The 20321-nt window shown below is 46.5% G+C and overlaps 1 protein-coding gene across 1 annotated transcript in view; it reads right to left on the bottom strand.

Moving 5' to 3' along the window:
• REX1BD (required for excision 1-B domain containing) overlaps positions 1–20321 on the bottom strand; it is a 64719-nt gene that overhangs the window by 34225 nt on the left and 10173 nt on the right. The window contains exons 2-3 of the mRNA XM_086947021.1: positions 19827–19871; positions 19078–19160 (exon numbers count right to left, since the gene is read on the bottom strand). Of these exons, the coding sequence (XP_086803147.1) occupies positions 19078–19160; positions 19827–19829 (86 nt within the window). The 5' untranslated portion in view covers positions 19830–19871. The remainder of the gene's footprint in view (positions 1–19077; positions 19161–19826; positions 19872–20321) is intronic.

The following is a 20321-nucleotide window of genomic DNA, read 5'->3' as shown; positions in this document are numbered from 1 at the left end:
GGGTGCCCGTTGCTCTGCTTCGCCGGGAGCGCTTCCAAGGAGTGGAAATGACGGAGGGACTTCGGCCGGGGTCCGTTCGGGCCTGCCCTGACATGACTCCCGGCGATTGTTCGCCTTGCCCTGCTGAGCCGGGATCCGATGTCTGTTCTAGCGGAATGAGTGCCCCTTCTTGGTCAGCGGGGCGTTGCTCGTGGTGCCTGCTGTTGCTGCTGCTTTTTCTTGCTGGCCCGATCCAAGGCCATCATGACTGGTGCCGTGTCTTGTGGCCTGGAGTTCCTGTGTTTCACTCCTGACCCGTCCGCTTCTGGTTCAAAGTGCACTCCGTGTCTCTGGCCCTGGACTGACAGGGACAGGGTTAAGATAACTTGCATCGGCGGACTACTACTTCGTGTATGGATAACTGGCGTACTTTCGATTGTACAAGTATGATCGCTTCCTCATCATGTTCCTGTATTTGACTTTGCAGTGACTCTTTCTTCTCGTATGTTCAAATTGTGTACAGGTGGGTGGTGGGAGCAGATCGTTTTGATTGCATGTCTCCTCTCCCATCAGTTTTTAGTTCTTTTTTCTCCTTTCCCCTTTCTCTTTTTCCTTTCCTTCTTCTCTTTTCTGAGTCTATATTTCGGGACTCGGTTTTTGGGCGACAGGCACACTGCTGGGGGGGGGGGGGGGGTAGGCCGTAGCCTCTGCATGCTATGTTATGTTATATGTTATGTTATATGGTTTTTGTATAGCGCACGGATGCCGCAGCAAAGTGGCGTCCCGGCGCTTTGGAGAATAATAACACAACACGACAGAAAAGAAAGTAAGGAAGAACAGTGGAGAAGAACTGGGCCTAAATTGTGACAAAAAGGAAGGTTTTAAGTGCCTTCCTAAACGGAAGCAACTCAGGAATGGAGCGCAATGAAGCAGGCAGAGAGTTCCAAAGGGATGCTGCCAACACTGAAAAGGAGCGACCGCCCATCCTGGATTTTTTAAAACGTGGCACAATAGCCAAATTAGAACCGGCAGAGCGAAGAGCTCTGGCAGGAACATAGTGCTGGATAGTTTGTGCAAGGATAGGAGGGGAGGCTGCTTTGAGAATTTTAAAAGTTAAGCACAGAGCTTTAAATTTAATTCTCTGCCCCACTGGCAGCCAATGGAGATCCTGAATGGTCCGACGGGCCGAGACAAACTTTGGAAGGCCAACAAGCATCCTAGCCGCCGCATTCTGAACCCTCTGAAGGCGAGATAGCTCAGCCTGGTTTAGGCCCAGAAACAGGGAGCTAGCATAATCCAGTCTGGTAAGAACCAGGGCTTGAACAATAATCTGTCTGGTCTCCGCATCGAAGAACTTAAAGATTGGTCGGAGACACGGCAGAGTACCAAAACAAGTGCCGGCCACACGTTTTGTGTGGGAGGTGAAAGAAAGCTTATTGTCAAACCACACCCCGAGGTTTCTGACCTCTGTCACAGGGGAGGGGACAGGGCCAAGATCAGAAGGCCACCACTGATCTCCCCATAATTCACTTTCCCTACCAAAAATAATGACCTCGGTCTTAGAGGCATTAAGTTGGAGCCGATTGTTCGCCATCCAGCCTGCCACAGCTTTTAGAGCTGACTGAAAAGTGGGGGCATCCATATTGGAGTCGCCATTAAGTGCCACCGCCAGCTGCGTGTCATCGGCGTATGACACTAAGGAGAGACCAAAACTGTGGGCTACCTCCGCTAATGGCTGAACATATAAATTGAACAAGGTAGGGCTTAGGGCCGACCCTTGGGGGACACCCTGGAGTATGGGGCGAGAAGCAGAAACAAAAGGGGGAGTGGAAACCTTAAAGGCACGATCCTTAAGAAAGGAGCGAAACCACTCGAGTGCCACCTCTCCGACTCCCGCTTCCATCAGGCGATGTAGCAGAATCTGGTGAGACACAGTATCGAATGCGGCACTAAGATCCAGAAGGATCAGTGCCGCCGTCTGACCCAGATCTAACAGATGCCTGATGTGTTCCACCACAGCCAGAAGGGCAGTTTCTGTGCTGAGGCCTGCACGAAACCCATTTTGGGAAATATCTAACATATTTGCTTCCTGCAAATGAGAAGATAAAATAGCATTAGCATGAGCTTCTGCCAGTTTAGCTGGCCAAGGAAGAAGAGATATAGGTCGGTAGTGTTCAGGCTTGGTAGGGTCGAGGGCGGGTTTTTTGAGAATTGGAATAACCGTCGCCTGTTTTCAAGCTTTAGGAACACTACCCGAGCTGAAGGACAAATTAATAAGGCCATGCAGAGCAGGATAGCAGCCTTCAGCAAATTCCCGAAATTGATTGGGTCTCATGGGGTCATCCGGGGAGCCGGATTTAACTTTAGTCGTCAGGGCAATGAATTCATCCAAGGTCGGACTAGGAATAATCAGTAATGGTTTCTGAACCAGTGACGTAGGGCTAGTCTCCGCAATAGGAAGCTGAGCGAATGACTTGTAGATAGCCTCCACCTTTTCGACAAAAAATGAGGCCAAGTCCTCACATTGTGTCCTAGAAGGTTGAAGAGCAGCAGTATCAATCCTTTTGCTAGTAAGGTCCTTACACACCCTGAAGATGACCTTGGTGGGGTTGGTGCTGTTCTTTATCTCCAGGGAGTAGAACGCAGCCCTGGCCGTGCATATAGCCCGATGATACACTCTAGTGCAAGCCCTATAGGCTGCCTTGAGGTCAGTATCGTACGTTTTGCGCCACGCGCGTTCTGCCTTTTTACAGGAGATTTTGAGTGTTTTAAGAGAATCGTTGTACCAGGGGTTAGAAGGACTAGATCTAGTCTTGCTCCACTTAGCCGGAATAAGTAAATCTAATGAGTGATTTAGCCACTCACAGAAACTGTTGTAGCCGCTGGAAACTTCAGTAGGAGGAGAGGGATGAAATTTCAACAGGAGCTGATGGAAATGCTCTAAATTTAAGTTTCTCCAGGGGCGTCTAAGACTAGCAGAAGAATTATTCTTTGGAAGGGAAAAGGAGGTTGTGATACGAAATTCAATGAGATGGTGGTCAGTCCATGCCATAGGTCTGGGATGGAGCATTGAAATATTCGTAGAGAGAATCGTCAGAACGGGATCTAGTAGATGGCCGCCTGTGTGAGTTGAAAATTGTACCATTTGGGTCAGTTGGAACGCCTCTAAATCAGCCAGCAAGCTATGGACCGAGTTTGAAAGAGGAGCGTCCATATGCAGGTTGAGGTCACCGATAATCGTAAAGTTGGCAGTTTTTAAAGCCAAGGAGGAGATCACCTCCGGAAGGCTTTGACGAAAAGCGGCGTCAGGCCCAGGTGGTCTATAGATTAGAAGTCCCGTGAAGGTGAAGTGGGGATTCACTGAGATGTTAAAAAGAGCACTCTCGCAACCAGCTATGGTGACAGGTTTCCAGATGCAGGGATAACAAGTTTTTACCGCAACTGCAATACCTCCACCTCTGGCCTTGCGAGGGAGGGAGTGCATAATGTAGCCCGCAGGAAGTGCTAGATTAATGACTGCCATGGATTGGTCATGTAACCAAGTTTCCGTAAAGAAAAAGATGTCCGGACTATCATCAGAAATCAAAGAAAAGATTCTTGGGAGTGACAAGACAATGATCTAACATTCAAATGCATCACTTTAAAGGTGGATTGATTAACTGTGCCTATAATATCGGTGGGTAAATTAGCAGCCGAGGATTTCGACTGGAGACTATTGATGCACAATGGCATAGGAAGTTTAAAAGGACAGGTGGGGCATTGAAAAGGACCACTAAGAGGATCCAAGGAGCCGACGCAGGATTCACATACCTGATGCCGTAGAAGACGCAGGTTCTCTGCAGATATCATGCTAAAAGGTCCAGAGTCTCCTGTCCTAGCCCTGCCTTAGCGCTGACGGGCGCAGACGGGCAGGACTCTGGCGAGACTCCGGCGTAGCGAAGGCGCGACCGCTGCGCTAGACCGCTACGTCCGAAGCGAGCATTAAGTAGGCGAGTGGCGGAACAAGCGCTAGCGCGCTAACCCCCAGCAGGAAGGAACCAGCCTTCCCAAGATGGCGTCGTCACGAAGAAATCACGTGACTCGAGGAACCCGGGAGCCCGGACCCGCTAAGTAGCGGTGCTTTAATTTGTTTTATAGTGCTGGGTGGGGGGTTTGGGGGAGGGTCTTCTGTTTCGTCTTGGTTCTATGGGCCTTATTTTTCTCCTTTCTCTCTTGACTTTTCTTGCTCTTTCCTTTTTCCTTTGGGTCAGTTTGGTGGTTAGGTGTAGCGCTGCTTATTGTTTCGGCTGTTGGTCTCTCCACTACCGTCAGTCAAGAGGTTTTACGATCATGGGGCGGGTACTGACCAGTATGTATTGTACTGTTTGTTCTTATCCTCAAGTTCTTCTGATGATCCCCTAACTATTGCCTAGTTTGTTGCTGACTCGCTGGCTCCAGTGCCCGCCATGTGTCCTCGATGAAGGGACTGCGTCTGATCCTTCTTACCTATAACTTTCAAAATTAACCTCACTTATCCTGTACTCAGTGGTCCCCCCTTTCTCCAGTATGTGATGCATCGGATAATTGCTGCTCCTCGTCTCTGGGACTGCTGAGCTATTTTGATTTTGCCTTGAGTGCTACTACTTGATTTCGCAGCCGGCCTGCATGGTTGTGGGCCCGTATCTGTAAGCTTTTGTTGCACAATAAAGGTTTCCAAAAATAAAAAAAATAAAAAAGAAATACAAGTCACTGCGTTTGCACAGGAATACATATGCAGTTAAGCTTTTGTTGCTGATGAGGGTAAATAGTTAAACAAGGCAAATGTACACAAATCCGCAGTCGCATGGAAAAGCTAGCTATTGTTCATTCACATTGTCCCAGAGGTTTGTGGCTCTAGAGCATGGGGATTGGCCAACTTTTTCCAGGGGGCCAAAAAGTTTGGCCTGTTGTGCGACGGCCGAGGGCTGCATTGATGCCAGCAGGTTGGCAGCTGGGAGTGGTAATGTAAGGTGAGCAAAGAGGAAGCGAAGTATGTACATATAAAGGAAGAATTGCACCTAGTGAAATCAGAAAACTTGGGATCAATCGCAGCTTCCCCACGTGACCAAATTGTGTGACCCTAGGCAATTGTTTTATTTCCTTTTGCCTCCTTTTTCAGTTCTCGCCTAGCGTACTGCGTAAGCAATCGCTATGCGAGAGATATAGAGAGCTGCTCCAGGAAAGGTTACCAAGGGGCTTTTGAATGCGGATTATGGACAGTGCATGTGATCCGTGCGCGCGCTCGCCATTTGCTCCCCCGCCTCCCCCCATCAGACTTGAAAGGAAGCCGCTCGCACACCCCCATTCCACCATTTGCCTGTGCCTCGCATCACTTCGCAGGCTCCCACCCCATCAGACTTCAAAGGAATGCGCCCCCTGCCCCCGCCACAGCAATGCCGAGAGCTTGTTCCAGCATGAGCCTCAACACCCTCGTGTCAGCGGCGTGGCTCATCTCCCCTTTGAAGAGTGGCCATTCCTTTCACATTCCATCTGTCACTCTCCCGAGGGTTTCCCATGAGCGCCGCTCCCCCAGCAGACATCACACTCCCGTGGCCCAGCTTTGAAGCAGCGCGGGCTCAGCCGACAGGAAATTAAGAATCGTCTTCAAACAAAAACTACACTCCCCGGGTAGCAGGGACAATTTCCTCTTCGCCTCCTCCCTCCCGATTCTTCATGCCCTTATCCCGTCCACCTCACAACATTCCCACTTTTCATTTTCAGTGCACCAAGGCACTCTGCCATCATTCGCTCATTCCCATTCCTTCTTTTTTTTTTACTTCCTTCCGTTATTTTGTTGGGCGTAATATTTTGTTGTTGTTGCAACTTTTATATAGCTCGAATTCGACCTGAACGTTTTGGAGCGCTTTACATAAGCACCAATTACATTACACAAGGACACATTCGATTTCGGTGAGCACGCGGACATTAAGGGATTTGTTAAGACTCAAAGGATGTTGAGCCGACGCCAAGACTCTAACCTTTTTTCAAACTATTCATTTTTGTTCAATCCCATTGGGTTTTCCTTTAACCCGTATTTTCGTTCCTTTGAATTTTTCACAACTTTTCGCATGTTTCTTATGCTTTTTCTTTGTGCCTTTCTTCCAATATTAGTCTTTCTTTTTCGTCCTCTTCACCATGTTAGTCATTCCCTCTTCTCATCCCTATATTTTTCTTTTACTTTCAGGGTTTGCCTCTTACTTTATTTCTTTCTATTCAGTTCTTTCCGTTCTATCTTTCACTTTCTCTCTTTCTTGCTTTTTTTTAGTCCTTTGTCTTTATTAATCTCTTCTCTCTCAGTGCACTTCTATAGTAATGTGTTATTTATATGACGCAGGATTCACAAGTGCTAACAAAGGTTCAGTGAGAATTTCACTCAGGGGTTATATTCAAGGATGACACACATTCTGCTGCCTGTTCCGCTGGATTTTATCCCAGTGGGATGCGGCTCTTGTATTCTTCTTCAAACTTAAAGAAATTCTGCCTTCTGTGTTACTGATCCGTGTCTCTTTATAGGTAGGGCATGTCTGGCAATGGTGTAGTCTTTTAACACTCGCGGCCTATTGAGATATGCACACTCCTTCAGCCCTGCACGTCACACACTGCTACACGCCTCACACTGCTGCACGCCTCACAGTGCTGAATGCCTCACACTGCTGCATGCCTCACACTGCTGCACGCCTCACATTGCTGCACACTGGTGCACGACTCACACTGCTGCACACTGGTGCACGACTCACACTGCTACACTGCTGCACACTGCTGCACGACACACTGCTGCATGCCTCACACTGCTGCACGCCTCACACTGCTGCACGCCTCACACTGCTGCACGCCACAAACTGCTGCATGCCTCACACTGCTGCATGCCTCACACTGCTGCACGCCTCACACTGCTGCCACTGCTGCACGCCTCACACTGCTGCACGCCTCACACTGCTGCACGCCTCACACTGCTGAAGGCTGCACACTGCTGCAAGCCTCACACTGCTGCACGCCACACAAAGCCACAAACTGCTGCACGCCTCACACTGCTGCATGCCTCACACTGCTGCACGCCTCACACTGCTGCACGCCTCACACTGCTGCACGCCACAAACTGCTGCACGCCACAAACTGCTGCACGCCACAAACTGCTGCACGCCACACACTGCTGCACGCCACACACTGCTGCAAGCGGCACACTGCTGCATTACTCATACTACTGCATGCTGCACACTGTTGCACGCTTCACACTGCTGCCCGCCTCACACTGCTGCACGCCTAACACTGCTGCACACTGCTGTATTACTCACACTGCTGCATGCTGCACACTATCGCACAACTCTGGGACACCACCTCATCACTCTGGGACACCACCTCATCACTCAGGGGCAGCACCACATCACTCAGGGGCACCACCACATCACTCAGGGGCACCACCACATCACTCAGGGGCACCACCACATCACTCAGGGGCATCACTCAGGGGCACCACCACCTCACTCAGGGGCACCATCTCATCACTCAGGGGCACCACCACATCACTCACAGACACCATCACATCACTCAGGAACACCACCAGATCACTCAGGAACACCACCACATCACTCAGGAACACCACCACATCACTCAGGAACACCACCACATCACTCGGAGACACCACCATATCACTCGGAGACACCACCATATCACTCTGGGACACCACCACATCACTCTGGGACACCACCACATCACTCGGAGACACCACCACATCACTAGGAGACACCACCATATCACTCTGGGACACCACCACATCACTCTCGGACACCACCACATCACTCTGGGACACCACCACATTACTCAGCCCAACCACCACATCACTCAGCACCACAACAGCATCACTCACCACCACAGCAGCACTGTCCTTGCTTGCTACCAACAAGCATTGCCATAGCCAATAGGACTCGCATTAGAAAAGTGTAAGCTATTAGGTTTGTAAATAACAATGCTATTAATTTATATATTTTCAAAGCCAACACATAGGAGACAAGGAGCCTCAGAGGAGGCTTGTTAAATTGTCGATCCCTCCCGAGACACGCCTTACAAATTTGGCACCTGCTCTTAGAGGAGGGCCTCGATTTACTCTTTCTGACAGAGACATGGCTGGGGGTAGACTCCGACCCCGAGATTATCGAATCCCTTCCACCCGGCTATAGTATAGCCAGGGTGGATCGACCGTCAGGCCGAGGAGGCGGGATTGCTGTGATCAGCAAGGCCCCCCTGGTATGCTCCCTCGAACCTCTTGGAATAGAGAATTGCGAAGCCGGCAAATTCGCACTGAAACTTGGCCCTCAGGACCATATCTCAGGTGTCCTCCTTTATAGACCTCCTGGGACCCTGGGAAATTTTAGGCAGAGTTTGCAAGAACACCTTGCTCACCTAGCGCTCAGACATAGGAAGGTCCTGCTTCTGGGTGATCTAAATATTCATTTTGATGACATCCAGTTAAAGGAAGTAACGGAGATGAGGCAGGAATTACGAAATACGAATTTGGTACTGATAAATCAAACACCCACACATACTCATGGCCATTTATTGGACCCGGTGTTTGCCAACTGGGAGGGCATAACCACGAGTATTCCTAACCCACTTCCCTGGACAGACCATTTTCTAGTCCCTTTTGAAATTTGCACTTTAGGTAGGCCTGCCCCCCAGTTGAGTGGCAACAATAGCTACCCATACCGCAAATGGAAAAACTGTTCACAACCTATCTTTAGTGAGATGCTAAGCTTAGGTGGGATGCCGGGAGGCACGGATAGTGAAAGTGCTAACCAAAACTTAGAAACCCGGATCCTTGATGCCTTGAACAGGGTAGCCCCTTTATCCACGGACAAACAGGGGAACAGAGTTATGAGATCGGCCCTATGGTACACTATAGATCTGCAGTAAATCAGATTAGAATGTAAAAAGCTGGAAAGACTTTGGCGCAGGGATATGAATGAGCGCACTAAACTTCAATATAGAACAGCCCAGAGAAGTTACCAAAAGCAGGTTAGAGCTGCTAAAGCCGCCTTTTATGGAAATAGAATTAGTGAGGCGGACTGTTCATCTAGAGAACTCTTTAAAATCTATAAAGAAATCTCAGTCGACTCAAATTCCAATGTCCCGGAGACTGACTCCATCATGGAATGTAATAAGGTGGCAGAATATTTTGCCAACAAGGTTAAAAAAATATACAGCTCTTTCTCCAGTTGTCCTGCTGATGGAGAAACCTTCGTAGAACTGAAGGAAGTGGCACTGTTGAATTCGGAGCCGAGGTTAGAGTGTTTTACCGTACCGCCCAGTAATGAACTTGAAACCATCTGCACTAGTATAAAATCGGGTTCTCCACCCGATCCCGCTTCTCCGAGGGTCCTGGGTGCAAGCATAGTGGCTTTTGAACCTTACATCCGCCATGTCCTTGTAACATCCTTTGACTCCCAGACCCTTCCGATAAACTGGAAAAAGGCAATTGTGTTACCTATTAGAAAAAAACCTAATGTAAGCCATGATGTCCTGGAGAACTTACGACCTATTTCTCTGCTACCCTATACTGCGAAAATTGCAGAGAAAATTGCAAATGTGCAATTGATGGCATTCGCGGAGAAGACTAATCTCCTGCACCCCTCCCAATCGGGGTTCCGAAGGGGTTTCTCTACTGAGATGGCCTTATTACGAGCCACCGAAACTCTACATCAAGGAGCCGGCGCAGGCCTAACCATGGCACTGGTCATGCTAGACCTTAGTGCAGCGTTCGACACTGTAGCACATATCACCTTGCTACAGTGTCTGAACAAAGGAGGTGTGACTGATAGAGCACTCGGTTGGCTAAAATCGTTTCTGACGGGCAGAAGCTTTCAGGTCCAACGGGGCTCGTTTCAGTCTGAGGAGAGGGTATTGGAACAGGGGGTGCCACAGGGCTCTGCTTTGAGTCCTACCCTGTGTAACTTATATATGGCCCCCCTGGCTGAGTTAGTTCAATCGTTCGGCGTAGAGATTGTCTCCTACGCCGACGATACGCAGCTCTTACTCACCCTCACCCAAACACCTGCAGCTGGAGCCAATAACTTCCGAGCCTGCATGCAAGCATTGGCCACTTGGATGGATAAGCACTGTCTAAAACTGAACGGCTCCAAGACAGAAGTCTTGGTGGTTGGTGGTGATCAACGGCTCTGGACATGTGACTGGTGGCCAAGTTGTTTAGGCTCCATGCCTACACCGTGTTCTGAAGCTAAGAACTTAGGGATATGGATGGATCCCACACTTTCTTACGAGAATCACATCAACCGTTTAGTAGGCAAGTGCTTTGGAGTCCTAAAGACTCTCAATAAAACCCTGGACCTCCTTCCTTTGGAGGCTCGGCGCACTATGACCCAATCACTGATTACGTCACGCCTCGACTATGGGAATGTCCTCTTCCTGGGATCGTCTAGTAAAAGCATAGGACGACTCCAGATACTGCAAAACTCTACAGCCCGCCTAGTGCTTAGACTCCCAAGAAGAGCCAACTCCAGAACCGCCCTGGAGGCCCTCCACTGGCTCCCAGTGAAAAAAAGAATAATGTACAAAGCCCTCCTAATATGTCATCGGATCCTCTGGCATAAAGCTCCCGGCTATCTGGTGGGTCTGGTTACCTGGTATGAGCCATGCAGACCACTTAGATCGGGCGGCATAGGCACTCTTGTGACCCACCGCTATAGGAGAGAAAAAAAGGGAGGTCGGTCCTTTAAAGTGGCGGCTGCTATAGGATGGAACAAACTTCCCATCAGTCTCCGCCTGGAGCCTTCGAAAACTATTTTCCGACGTCAACTGAAAACTCATCTGTTCTCCTCATAAGTCTACATTAATGTCTTTGGCCTCGCACTGTCCTCTCCCCTGGCGAGCTTCTTCTCTCTTTTAGCGCGGGGACACGCCGGGATGGCGTAACCATGGCGCTCTATAAATGTCTTTATTATTATATTTAAAAAATTGTCATTTACAATACCAATAGCTCACACTTTCCTAATGCGAGACCTATTGCATTGCAAATGCTTGTCTTCATTGTCACATATAAGAGGACCTCGAAATACATGGCTTCAGGATGTGTGCTGTATAAAGTCGACTCTTGTGTTTAATTTGATAAACTATAAGGTTGTCCACGTATAACAGCAAACAAAGCCACTCAGAGGGTGAACATAACAACTGACTTGCCTCTTAGTTCACTATTTCCATTGTTGCCAAGGTGGAAGAAAAGCATCAATGTTTCTAAATTCATGTTTGCAAATTATCAGCTTAAAAGAAAAATACTTCTCAATGCAGTGGTATAATCTGGTGTACTAAGGTGAAACACTTCTGCATGTTAATAAACACACTTTTTGAATTTTGTAGAGACATTTTTATATTTTTACACGTTCGTTGCAAGAGGTCTTTAATAATGAAGGTGTTCCTTAAGTCAATTGGTGCAGGCCACCTTAGTTACTTCCTTTGTTTAACTTTAGTTTAACTGTAACGAAATGCTTTGCCCATTTATTTAACATCTTTTTAATGTTAGGGGTGATTCGAGTAAACAGCAGCCCAGTGCTACTGTTGACCAGGGGAACACATCTAAAAGGTCGCATGTGGCCCCCGGGCCTTACTTTGAGTATCACTGGTCTAAAGGGAGGATTTTAACTGAAGGATTACACATAACATGCCATCTGACCCTACTGAAAGCTATTGAAATAAACTAAATAAATATGAGGCCTCTCAGTACACACAGGAAATCAGGGAATCCCAGAAACAATGGCAATACTAAGACCGTCAGGCCAAAATAATGATGATCCAAAATTGGAGTGGATATGAGGAATTTTGGGACAAATGATGGGTGGAAATAATTTCTACACTAGGGAATCTTTGGCTTATTTCTTGTATTCCACTTCAGCTTTGCTGGCCAACAAACAAGATATTTAAGAAAGTTCTGACAAGACAGTAAAGTTCAATCCTGCAATTATCCTGCAGGCTCTAGGAGCAGTGGGTTTTGCACCTAATGTGCATTTGTTACATTTTTTGATTTATTAGTACAGCATCTCACAGCCGCTACCAATCTTGTAGTACAGGATTGTTAATTTGGTGCTATTTATTAAACTTGCTGCCAAGGGCTATACTGGTTGTTAAAGGCTCAAGCTAAAGGACCAAGTCGCAGGCAAGGGCTATAACGAGGGACAGGGCCTTTAACAACTGAGAGAGCCCCAAGCAGAAGGGGTATAAGGCTTTTGGAATACTCCACACACTAAGGGTGGAATGTTCCGACTTAAATAAGGAAGAAACATGAAGATGAGCATTGGAATGCTGGCGCACAAGGCGCATACCGGACATTATTAGCCCTGAGTCCTACATTGTTTTTAATGGGCTTTCAACATTCCACATTAGAGTATGTATTCAATTAATTGCTTTTAATGCTAGTTTGTAATAATGTTTCTAATTTGTGGAATATTATGGGAAATGTGTAGCATTGTAGTAATTGTTATTAGTTATATTATAAACTCAAGCCAGCAATGATGGAAAAATACTATTGAGAACAAGCTCTTCTACATGGCACATTAGTGCACCCTTGGCCACAATGGAGAAGGTGAAGTTAAGACAGAAATTAATTCTCCAGTATTTAACCCCTTCCATGCTAATGACAAGGTCAGCTCGTCATGGGTGTTACCTGCGCTGTGCTTATGACGAGCTGACCTTGTCATGAACAATGGGAAATAAGGATCTGCAGCACAGGAGGGGAAAACCCCCTAGCAGCCAAGGTGTTAACCTTTTATAGATTCACATGCTTGAATCTTTTCCATCGTTATGGTGGAAGTCCCACAGTAACATAAGAAATAGCAGTAATACAACATTACCATAGACCTCCATAGAACAGAAAACTCACTTGAGTAACTTTTCAGCCTCATTTTAGAACGTCCAAACTTCAGCCAATAACAGCTGAGACCTCAGAGTTCTCTTCCCCACAGAGTCACCATACCTCAGATTTCTTACCGCACGTTGTGTGATAGGGAGTCTCCCTTAGCTCTGCTCAGTTCGTTTTTTTCTAAATCCCAGGGCAATCTGAGCCTAAACACCACAGGAAATCTCAGTCAGAGGCTTTAAAACCCTCTTCAGCTGCGTCTGCCTCTCTGACTCCTCTCAGAGACCAATCTTCTCAACCGTGGACGTGCTTGAAGATTTCACTCTCCTCAAAGAAAACAGAGGTTCCTGCACCGTCGACAGCTTCGTTTTCGACAACTACAACGGTTAAGATGTCGACGGCAGCAACAGTGACAGGAGCTTTGACAACGGTAACAACAATGTCGTCGTTGACGAGGCCTTCACCGCTGACGCAAATTTCACCACCTACTAGCGGTTCATCAACAGTTCCAGCAACGACGTCCCCGCAGACGAAAGCCGTCCACGCACCATCGATGGTACCACAGACAATAGCATTGACAGTTACACCATCGACAAGCCCGTCGGCGGAGGGAAAAATCAGTCTCCTTCAGCACAGGCAAATTCAGGATTACTCAAAAATATCTAATATACTTCCTGCTAGCCTTCTAGACTTCCAAGAGTCAGGATGAAGGTATGTTTGGCCCAGCATACAGTCCATCCCAGTTAAGGGTCAAGTGCCAAGATTCTGATGATGAGGACATTGAAGGCAATGATCCATCTTCTTATCTGGCAGTGGAATTTTCGTTTCAGCAAAGAGGCACATCCATCAAGCAGAGGCAAGATTATTTCCAGGAACGCTAACCCTAGATGACAGAGAGTAGAAGCATCATCAGTTCAGGGAACCATCAGTGAATGTTTCAATGTCTCTGGTGTCTGATCTCCAGCACATGCTTAATTATTATTACATGCGTTTTCCGGCCGCATATGCTCCTCAGAGGCCTTTAACTCCTCAAGAGGTACCCACTATTGTTCCGGGCCAAAGTACTCCCAAATCCACAAGGGAGAAGACTCTTACTCCTCCTATAGTCATCACAGAGAATACTCAAGATGCTCAAATGTAAGAAGCTAAGATACAAACATAGATGCCCATGATGAATGGGATGACTACATAGCCCCTATGCCTCCATCTCCTAACCCTCCTGCTGCGGATTTCCCTCCAGCAGATATCGGGGGATTTCATGATCCCCTGGGGAGGGCTTCCAAGCGCTTTGATTTACCAATGCCAACCAAACAGACTGAGTATTTTCTATATGATTTTAAACCAGGCACTCAACGTTCAGTGAGAGCAATTCCTATATTTGACTTTCTATGGTAAGAAGGGATAACGTTGATGAAGACACCTGCCTCCGCTCCAGCAGTTATTCCAAAACTGGACAAAAAATATAAGGCTCCTGATGGCTTGCTTGCATGCCTCATTGGTCACCCGAGGCCGGACTGTTTGATCATGCAGGAAGCACAGAGAAGAGCCAAGAATCCAACATCTCCCTGCACTGCCCCACCGGACAAGGAGGGTCGTCACCTCGACAATATTGGGAAGAGGTTCTCGACTTTGGTGGCTACCTCCATTAGAGCCTCTAATGTCATGGCCATTTTGGGGAGATATGACTGGCAGATGGGGTCGGACATCTCTACTCTGTTGGAGTATCTACCAGAGGGTAAAAAGGATGAGGCAAATGATATTCTTTTGGAGGGAAAAAGAGCATCTTCACAGCTCATTGAGATAGATATGGACGTTTCATACACTGCATTTCGACTGATGGCAGGACCGACGGTCCTGCGTCATCAGGGATGGTTAAAGGCAACCACCTTCATCCTGAGGTCCAGGCCAAGGTTTTAGATATGCCTTTTGATGGGGAGTGCTTATTTGGTAAGCACCTAGACGAGGAGTTACAATTTATCAGGAAGGACACATATACAGTCAAAGCCTTAGGCAATCTACAGCAGTGCTGCTTTCAGTCTTTTCGGGATAGAGGTCTGGGGCAATTCTTATTGATTCCAAAATTTCAGCAGCGATACCAACCATATCTGCAGACTACCTACCAGCCATACAACCAGCCTTTTCAGTCCAACACCGCTCAGACTTATTTGAGAACATCAGGACTCAAGAGGCAGCAATCTGCTGGAAAGTCCCAAGACTCCAATAGGAGACAATGAAGTTCATCAGGCCCCTGCTACCATAGTCCCACACCATGATCACGTCTTCTCTGCATCCTTTCAGAAATGGAATTCCATTTCTTCAGACAGATGAGTTCCTTGACATTTTCCTACATGGCAATATGCTAGGATTAATTCAGCATCCTCCAAATGTTCTGCCGCGCAAAGTTCTGCTCCGTTACCTTCTAGATCTTAAGAAGGAAATAAATGTGCTTCTTCTCAAGCAGGCCATAGATGAAGTAGCCCTCAACCAGCAAAAACGGGGGGTTTATTCCCACTTGTTTCTCATCAAAAAGAAAAATGGGAAGTGGAGACAGGTCATGTACCTCAGAATGCTGAACAAGTTCATAAAGAGTCAATCTTTGAGGATGCTCTCTCTTCAAGAGATTCTTCTTCTAATGGAGAAAGGGGATTTTCTGTCGTCTCTTGATCTCCTCAATGCCTATTTTCATATTCCCATTCACCCTCAACATCGAACATTTCTCAGGTTCAAGGTGGCAGGGCAGCATCATCAATTCAAAGTGCTCCCTTTTGGTTTAAAGTCTGCTCCGAGGGTGTTCACAAAGTGCATGGCACCAATAGCAGCCTTCTTAGGAGGTTTAGGCCACCAGGGTGTTCCCATACCTGGACGATTGGCTCATGAAGGCTCAGTCTTTCCAAGTAGCAGAAATTCCAATGAGAGCCTGTCTGATTCTCTTCCAGTCTCTAGGTCTTCGCATCAATCTGGAAAAATCATCCATTATCCTGGCCAAATCGTTGGTTTTTCTGGGTGCACGTCTCGACACAGAACTGGGCAAAGCCTTACCCACTCAGCAAAGAATAATGCACACTATGGATACCACAAATCTCTTTTCATCAAGAACGTTCGCTTCTGCGAGGCAGTACAAGTCCATGCTGGGGATGATGTCCTCTTGCATCCCGCTCATTCCCAATTGCCGACTTCGCATTTGCCGCTGCAGGAACATCTTGATGTGCACTGGGTTCAGTCTCAAGGCTCATTCAACTACAAGGTTCATATTTCAGCATCAATGATGGCCGCCATTGCCTGGTGGATGTCAGGGACAACCTGTCGCAAGGTCTCGCTTTCATTCACTCTGTACCACAGCTGGTGATGACCTCGGATGCGTTGATGGACGTATGGGGGGGATCACCTTCAAGAATTACAGGTTCATTGCAAGTTGTCCAAACAGGAATCAGAGTCTCATATAAACATTCTGGATCTCAAAGCAGTGTTTTTAGATTTGATGGCTTTCCTGCCTCGCATCAAAAGTGTGTCAGCGCTCGTCATGATGGACAACACTACAACAATGTTTTAATTCTGAAAGCAAGGTGGAACGAGATCTCAGGCGCTTTCCCTTCTTGCTCAACAGATGTGGTTGGCAATGAGCCATTACCATATCTCCTTGCAAGTGGAGCATGTGCCAGGGATTCACAACAAGAAGGCCGACTCCCTCAGCAGAGCCTCCAAACACTGCCAAGAATGGGAACTCAATGACCAACATTTGAAGGAGGTGTTTAAATCCTGGGATTACCCAACTTTAGATCTGTTTGCTACGTTTCTCAAAAAAAGTGCCCTCTTTTCGCAAGCAGACATCCTCATCAAAATTCATGGGGAGGCACCTTCCAGTTTCCTTGGACGGGGATGTTCGCCTATGCATTTCCCCCGTTCCCACTCATTCCTCGAGTACTTTAAAAAATGAAGCAAGAGTCTTGTCAGATTATTCTCATCACTCCAGGGTGGGCATGACAGTTCTGGTACACAGAGCTGCATCGCCTATCAGAGTGTGCCCCGATTCTCTTCCCTCCAAAGGAGGATCTTCTCTACATGAACCAGGGACAAGTGGTTCATCCACAAATTCCCTCTCTTCATTTGTCAGCTTGGCTCCTCACTATGCTGAATTTGTGGATTTGAGGCCTTCTAAGGAGTGTACTAAGATACTTCAGAAATATCGAGCTTCGTCTACATTGAAATGTTCTACAGCTAAATGGAAGAGAATCTGTACTTGGTGTATCTCATAAGCATTGCATCCATTCTCTTCATCTCTGGAGTAGGTGCTGCCATATCTCTTGCACTTAGCGAAATCAGGACTTTCTCACCCTTCCATAAGAGTTCATCTTTCTGCAATTTCTGGGTATAGAAGACGTTCAAATTAAACTTCTCTGTGGTCCAAACTACTCATCAAAGAATTTATGAAGAGGCTTTATAGAGTTTTCCCGACTGTTATGCCTCCTACAGTTTTGTGGCAATTAAACACTGTTCTGTCTCAATTGGTGCATGCTCCCTTTGAGCTAATACACAAATGCTCATTAAAGTTCCTCTCCTGGAAAGTGGCTTTTATCCTGGCCATTACTTCAACCAGGCATATCATTTGAAATCCGAGCTCTCACTATAAAGGAACCATATCTGCAGTTTTTGCCAGACTGAGTTATCCTACCCACTAACCCTTCTTTTATACCTAAGGTGCCTTCAATTTACCACCTCAATAGGCCAAGTGTTTTACCAACGTTCTTTTCTAATCCATCCTCAGCAGTGGAAAAGGCATTGCATTCTCTGGACAGCAAACAATGCTTAAAGTTTTATCTGAAAAGAACGGAGTCACTCCGTAAATACTCTCAGCTAATGATCTCTTTCTTGGCACCCAGGAAAGGACAGGCCTTGACAAGGGCCAGTATTGCTCATTCGGTCACCTCCACGATTTCCTTCTGTCATGAAAAAGCTGGTTGTCCGTTTCTTGCGAAAACACACGCTCACTCTACCAGTTAAGTGGCTACCACCTCAGCCCAGTTTGTGGGAACATCTCTCCCGGACATTTGCAGGGCGGCAACGTGGGCGAACGCTCACACATTCACGAAGCATTAATGCCTTGCTGGTTGGAAAAAAGCAGATATCGCTGTTGGACAAGCTACACTCCAATGACACTTTGCTTAAGGTAGGTAGCTTTTAGCCTGCTCTGTTCACTATAAACTGTGTGTAAATGTGTATGCTTATTATTTTCTTCCTGGTTTTCTGATTCTACAAGTTCACGTCATGGTGGGTTGGTTCGCCTCCCACCACCATTTCTTTTCTCTTATTGTGTTTTTACAGCTTACTAATCTGATTCAAGCATGTGAATGTATAAAAGATTCAATACTGGAGAAAACATATGTTACTTACCTGTACACTGTGGTTCTCCAGTATTGATATACTTTATAGATTCACATGCAACCCTTCCTCCTCCCCGATTAGACTCACCAATTACCTCAGAGTTTGTATACCTTTACATGTGTGCTCGAAATCGGAAGTATGGTGGCTCTGGGGGGAAAGGGAACTCTGAGGTCTCAGCTATGATTGGCTGAAGTTTGGATGTTCTAAAATGAGGCTGAAAAGTTACTTAAGTGAGTTTTCTGTTCTCTGGAGGTTATGGCAATGTTGTATTACTGCTATTACTTATGTTACTGTGGGACTCCCACCATGACGACGGGGAAGATTCAAGAATGTGAATCTATAAAAGATATCAATACTGGAGAACCACAGTGTACAGGTAAGTAACTTGTTTTATATGGTCTCCCTAGGATTTGAAAGCACATTATCTGTGAATGCAAGAGTATTTTTACAAAGAAAATAGTAAAGGGGAAGAAGATAAAACAACAAAGATTTTGACTTTGTTAATTTGGAAATTAAAGTATTTAAGTTTGGAGATGGTGACTCTGGGAGATATAGTCACCATTAAATAGAGTCCTGGGGGGGGGGCATCAGAAAAGATGAAGGTCACTATATAAAGTACTCTGTAACACAACATAACAGACAAATCAATTCCCAGAGGATCCACTCCAACTACAGCGACCCAGAAGCCACATGGACATCACCCTGTAGAATCCCCAAAGCGGTACATAATTCATTATTAGCAAACGTCTGTACTGAGCTGTCTGAAGCAAACACATGACTACTGCTTGATAAAGGAGTTTGCTGTGTAAAAACAAAAAAATGGAAGTATGAAAAAAGTGTCTTACTCCTCGAAAAGCCGGTAGGCCTCCACACGCTCATTCTGCAAGGTGTAGAATCGCTGCACCAAGTCCTTGAACTCACCATCACTCTGAAGGGAAAAAGGCGCATATGTTAGGGTGATACCACAGACTGCCAGAGATGCTCACTACAGAAATGTTTGTGCCCAGACTGCTGGCCAAAGGTTTGAATCTTCTGGGGTTTAAATCCCATAAGACTGTGCCACATTTGTTGCTTCCATTGGTCTAATGAAAGATGGTTCTGCGCCCAATGTGCAATGCAGCTCTCTGAAACTAGTTAGGAAACATAATAACACTTGGTTCTCAGTTTCAGAATATAGAAAGTTCTTTTTTTTTCTATTATACAGGGACATAGAAAAAATATTCTAGAAAGCTTTTTAAAAATGGTGAATTAGAAAGTGACAAAAAGGGAACTCCTCCATTAATCACCTCATCCACGCCTGGTACTGAATAAAAATTAAAAAGAGAGGAACTTATGAGAATGTAGTTGTACCAGGAGTTCTGGCGGCAATGGGAACATAAATGCAACTGCGGCATCCAACATTGCTCAACAAGGACACAATAAAACCCAGAGTTTCAGGATAGCCAGTGGCAATGTGAATGATTCCCATTTAGTTTTACTGTATGGAATATTTCTTAAATGGATCTCCTACCATTCTGGCATGCTTGTGACCTTGTGTATCAGTGTTTGCAATACGTGCACCGCTTACATGATGACAAAACATGGAAATACTTACCATCCCAAGAGATGTCAATGACCAGAGTACAGAATCAAGAGACAGCTACAAGAGGAGAGAACGGAAAAGAGGTTCTTAGAAATGGAACAACTAATGGTACACAAACCAATCAATTTAATCAACCACAATATTCCGAAGACACTGATGAGCCATTTATGAATGAAGAAAGCACAATGACCGGCCATGGAAGCGCAGGGGTCACTAGTCACAGCACTGTGAGTTGTGGGCCAGTCCAAACTGTGCCAGTTAGATCTGCTGGCATAAATGCGTTGCACATAATTAGTATTAGTTCAAATCCCCAAAACACCGAGCAAGCAATGTCCTCACTACCCCAAATACAGATTCGGGCCGGCAAGGATCACAGTGGTGTCCCCATGTGTAATTCCCAGGTCACATTGGTCTGAATCAACATAAATGAAGTTATGTTACACATTAAGCAAGCAGGTCACCGTAATAAGAAGGCGTGCCGGTTACCGTAATGAGAAGGCTAGCAGG

This window comes from Lissotriton vulgaris, chromosome 12 (assembly GCF_964263255.1).
Source record: "Lissotriton vulgaris chromosome 12, aLisVul1.2, whole genome shotgun sequence".
Lineage (NCBI taxonomy): Eukaryota > Metazoa > Chordata > Amphibia > Caudata > Salamandridae > Lissotriton > Lissotriton vulgaris.
Note: the sequence above shows the minus strand (reverse complement) of the source record. Positions and strands in the feature narration are given on the sequence as shown.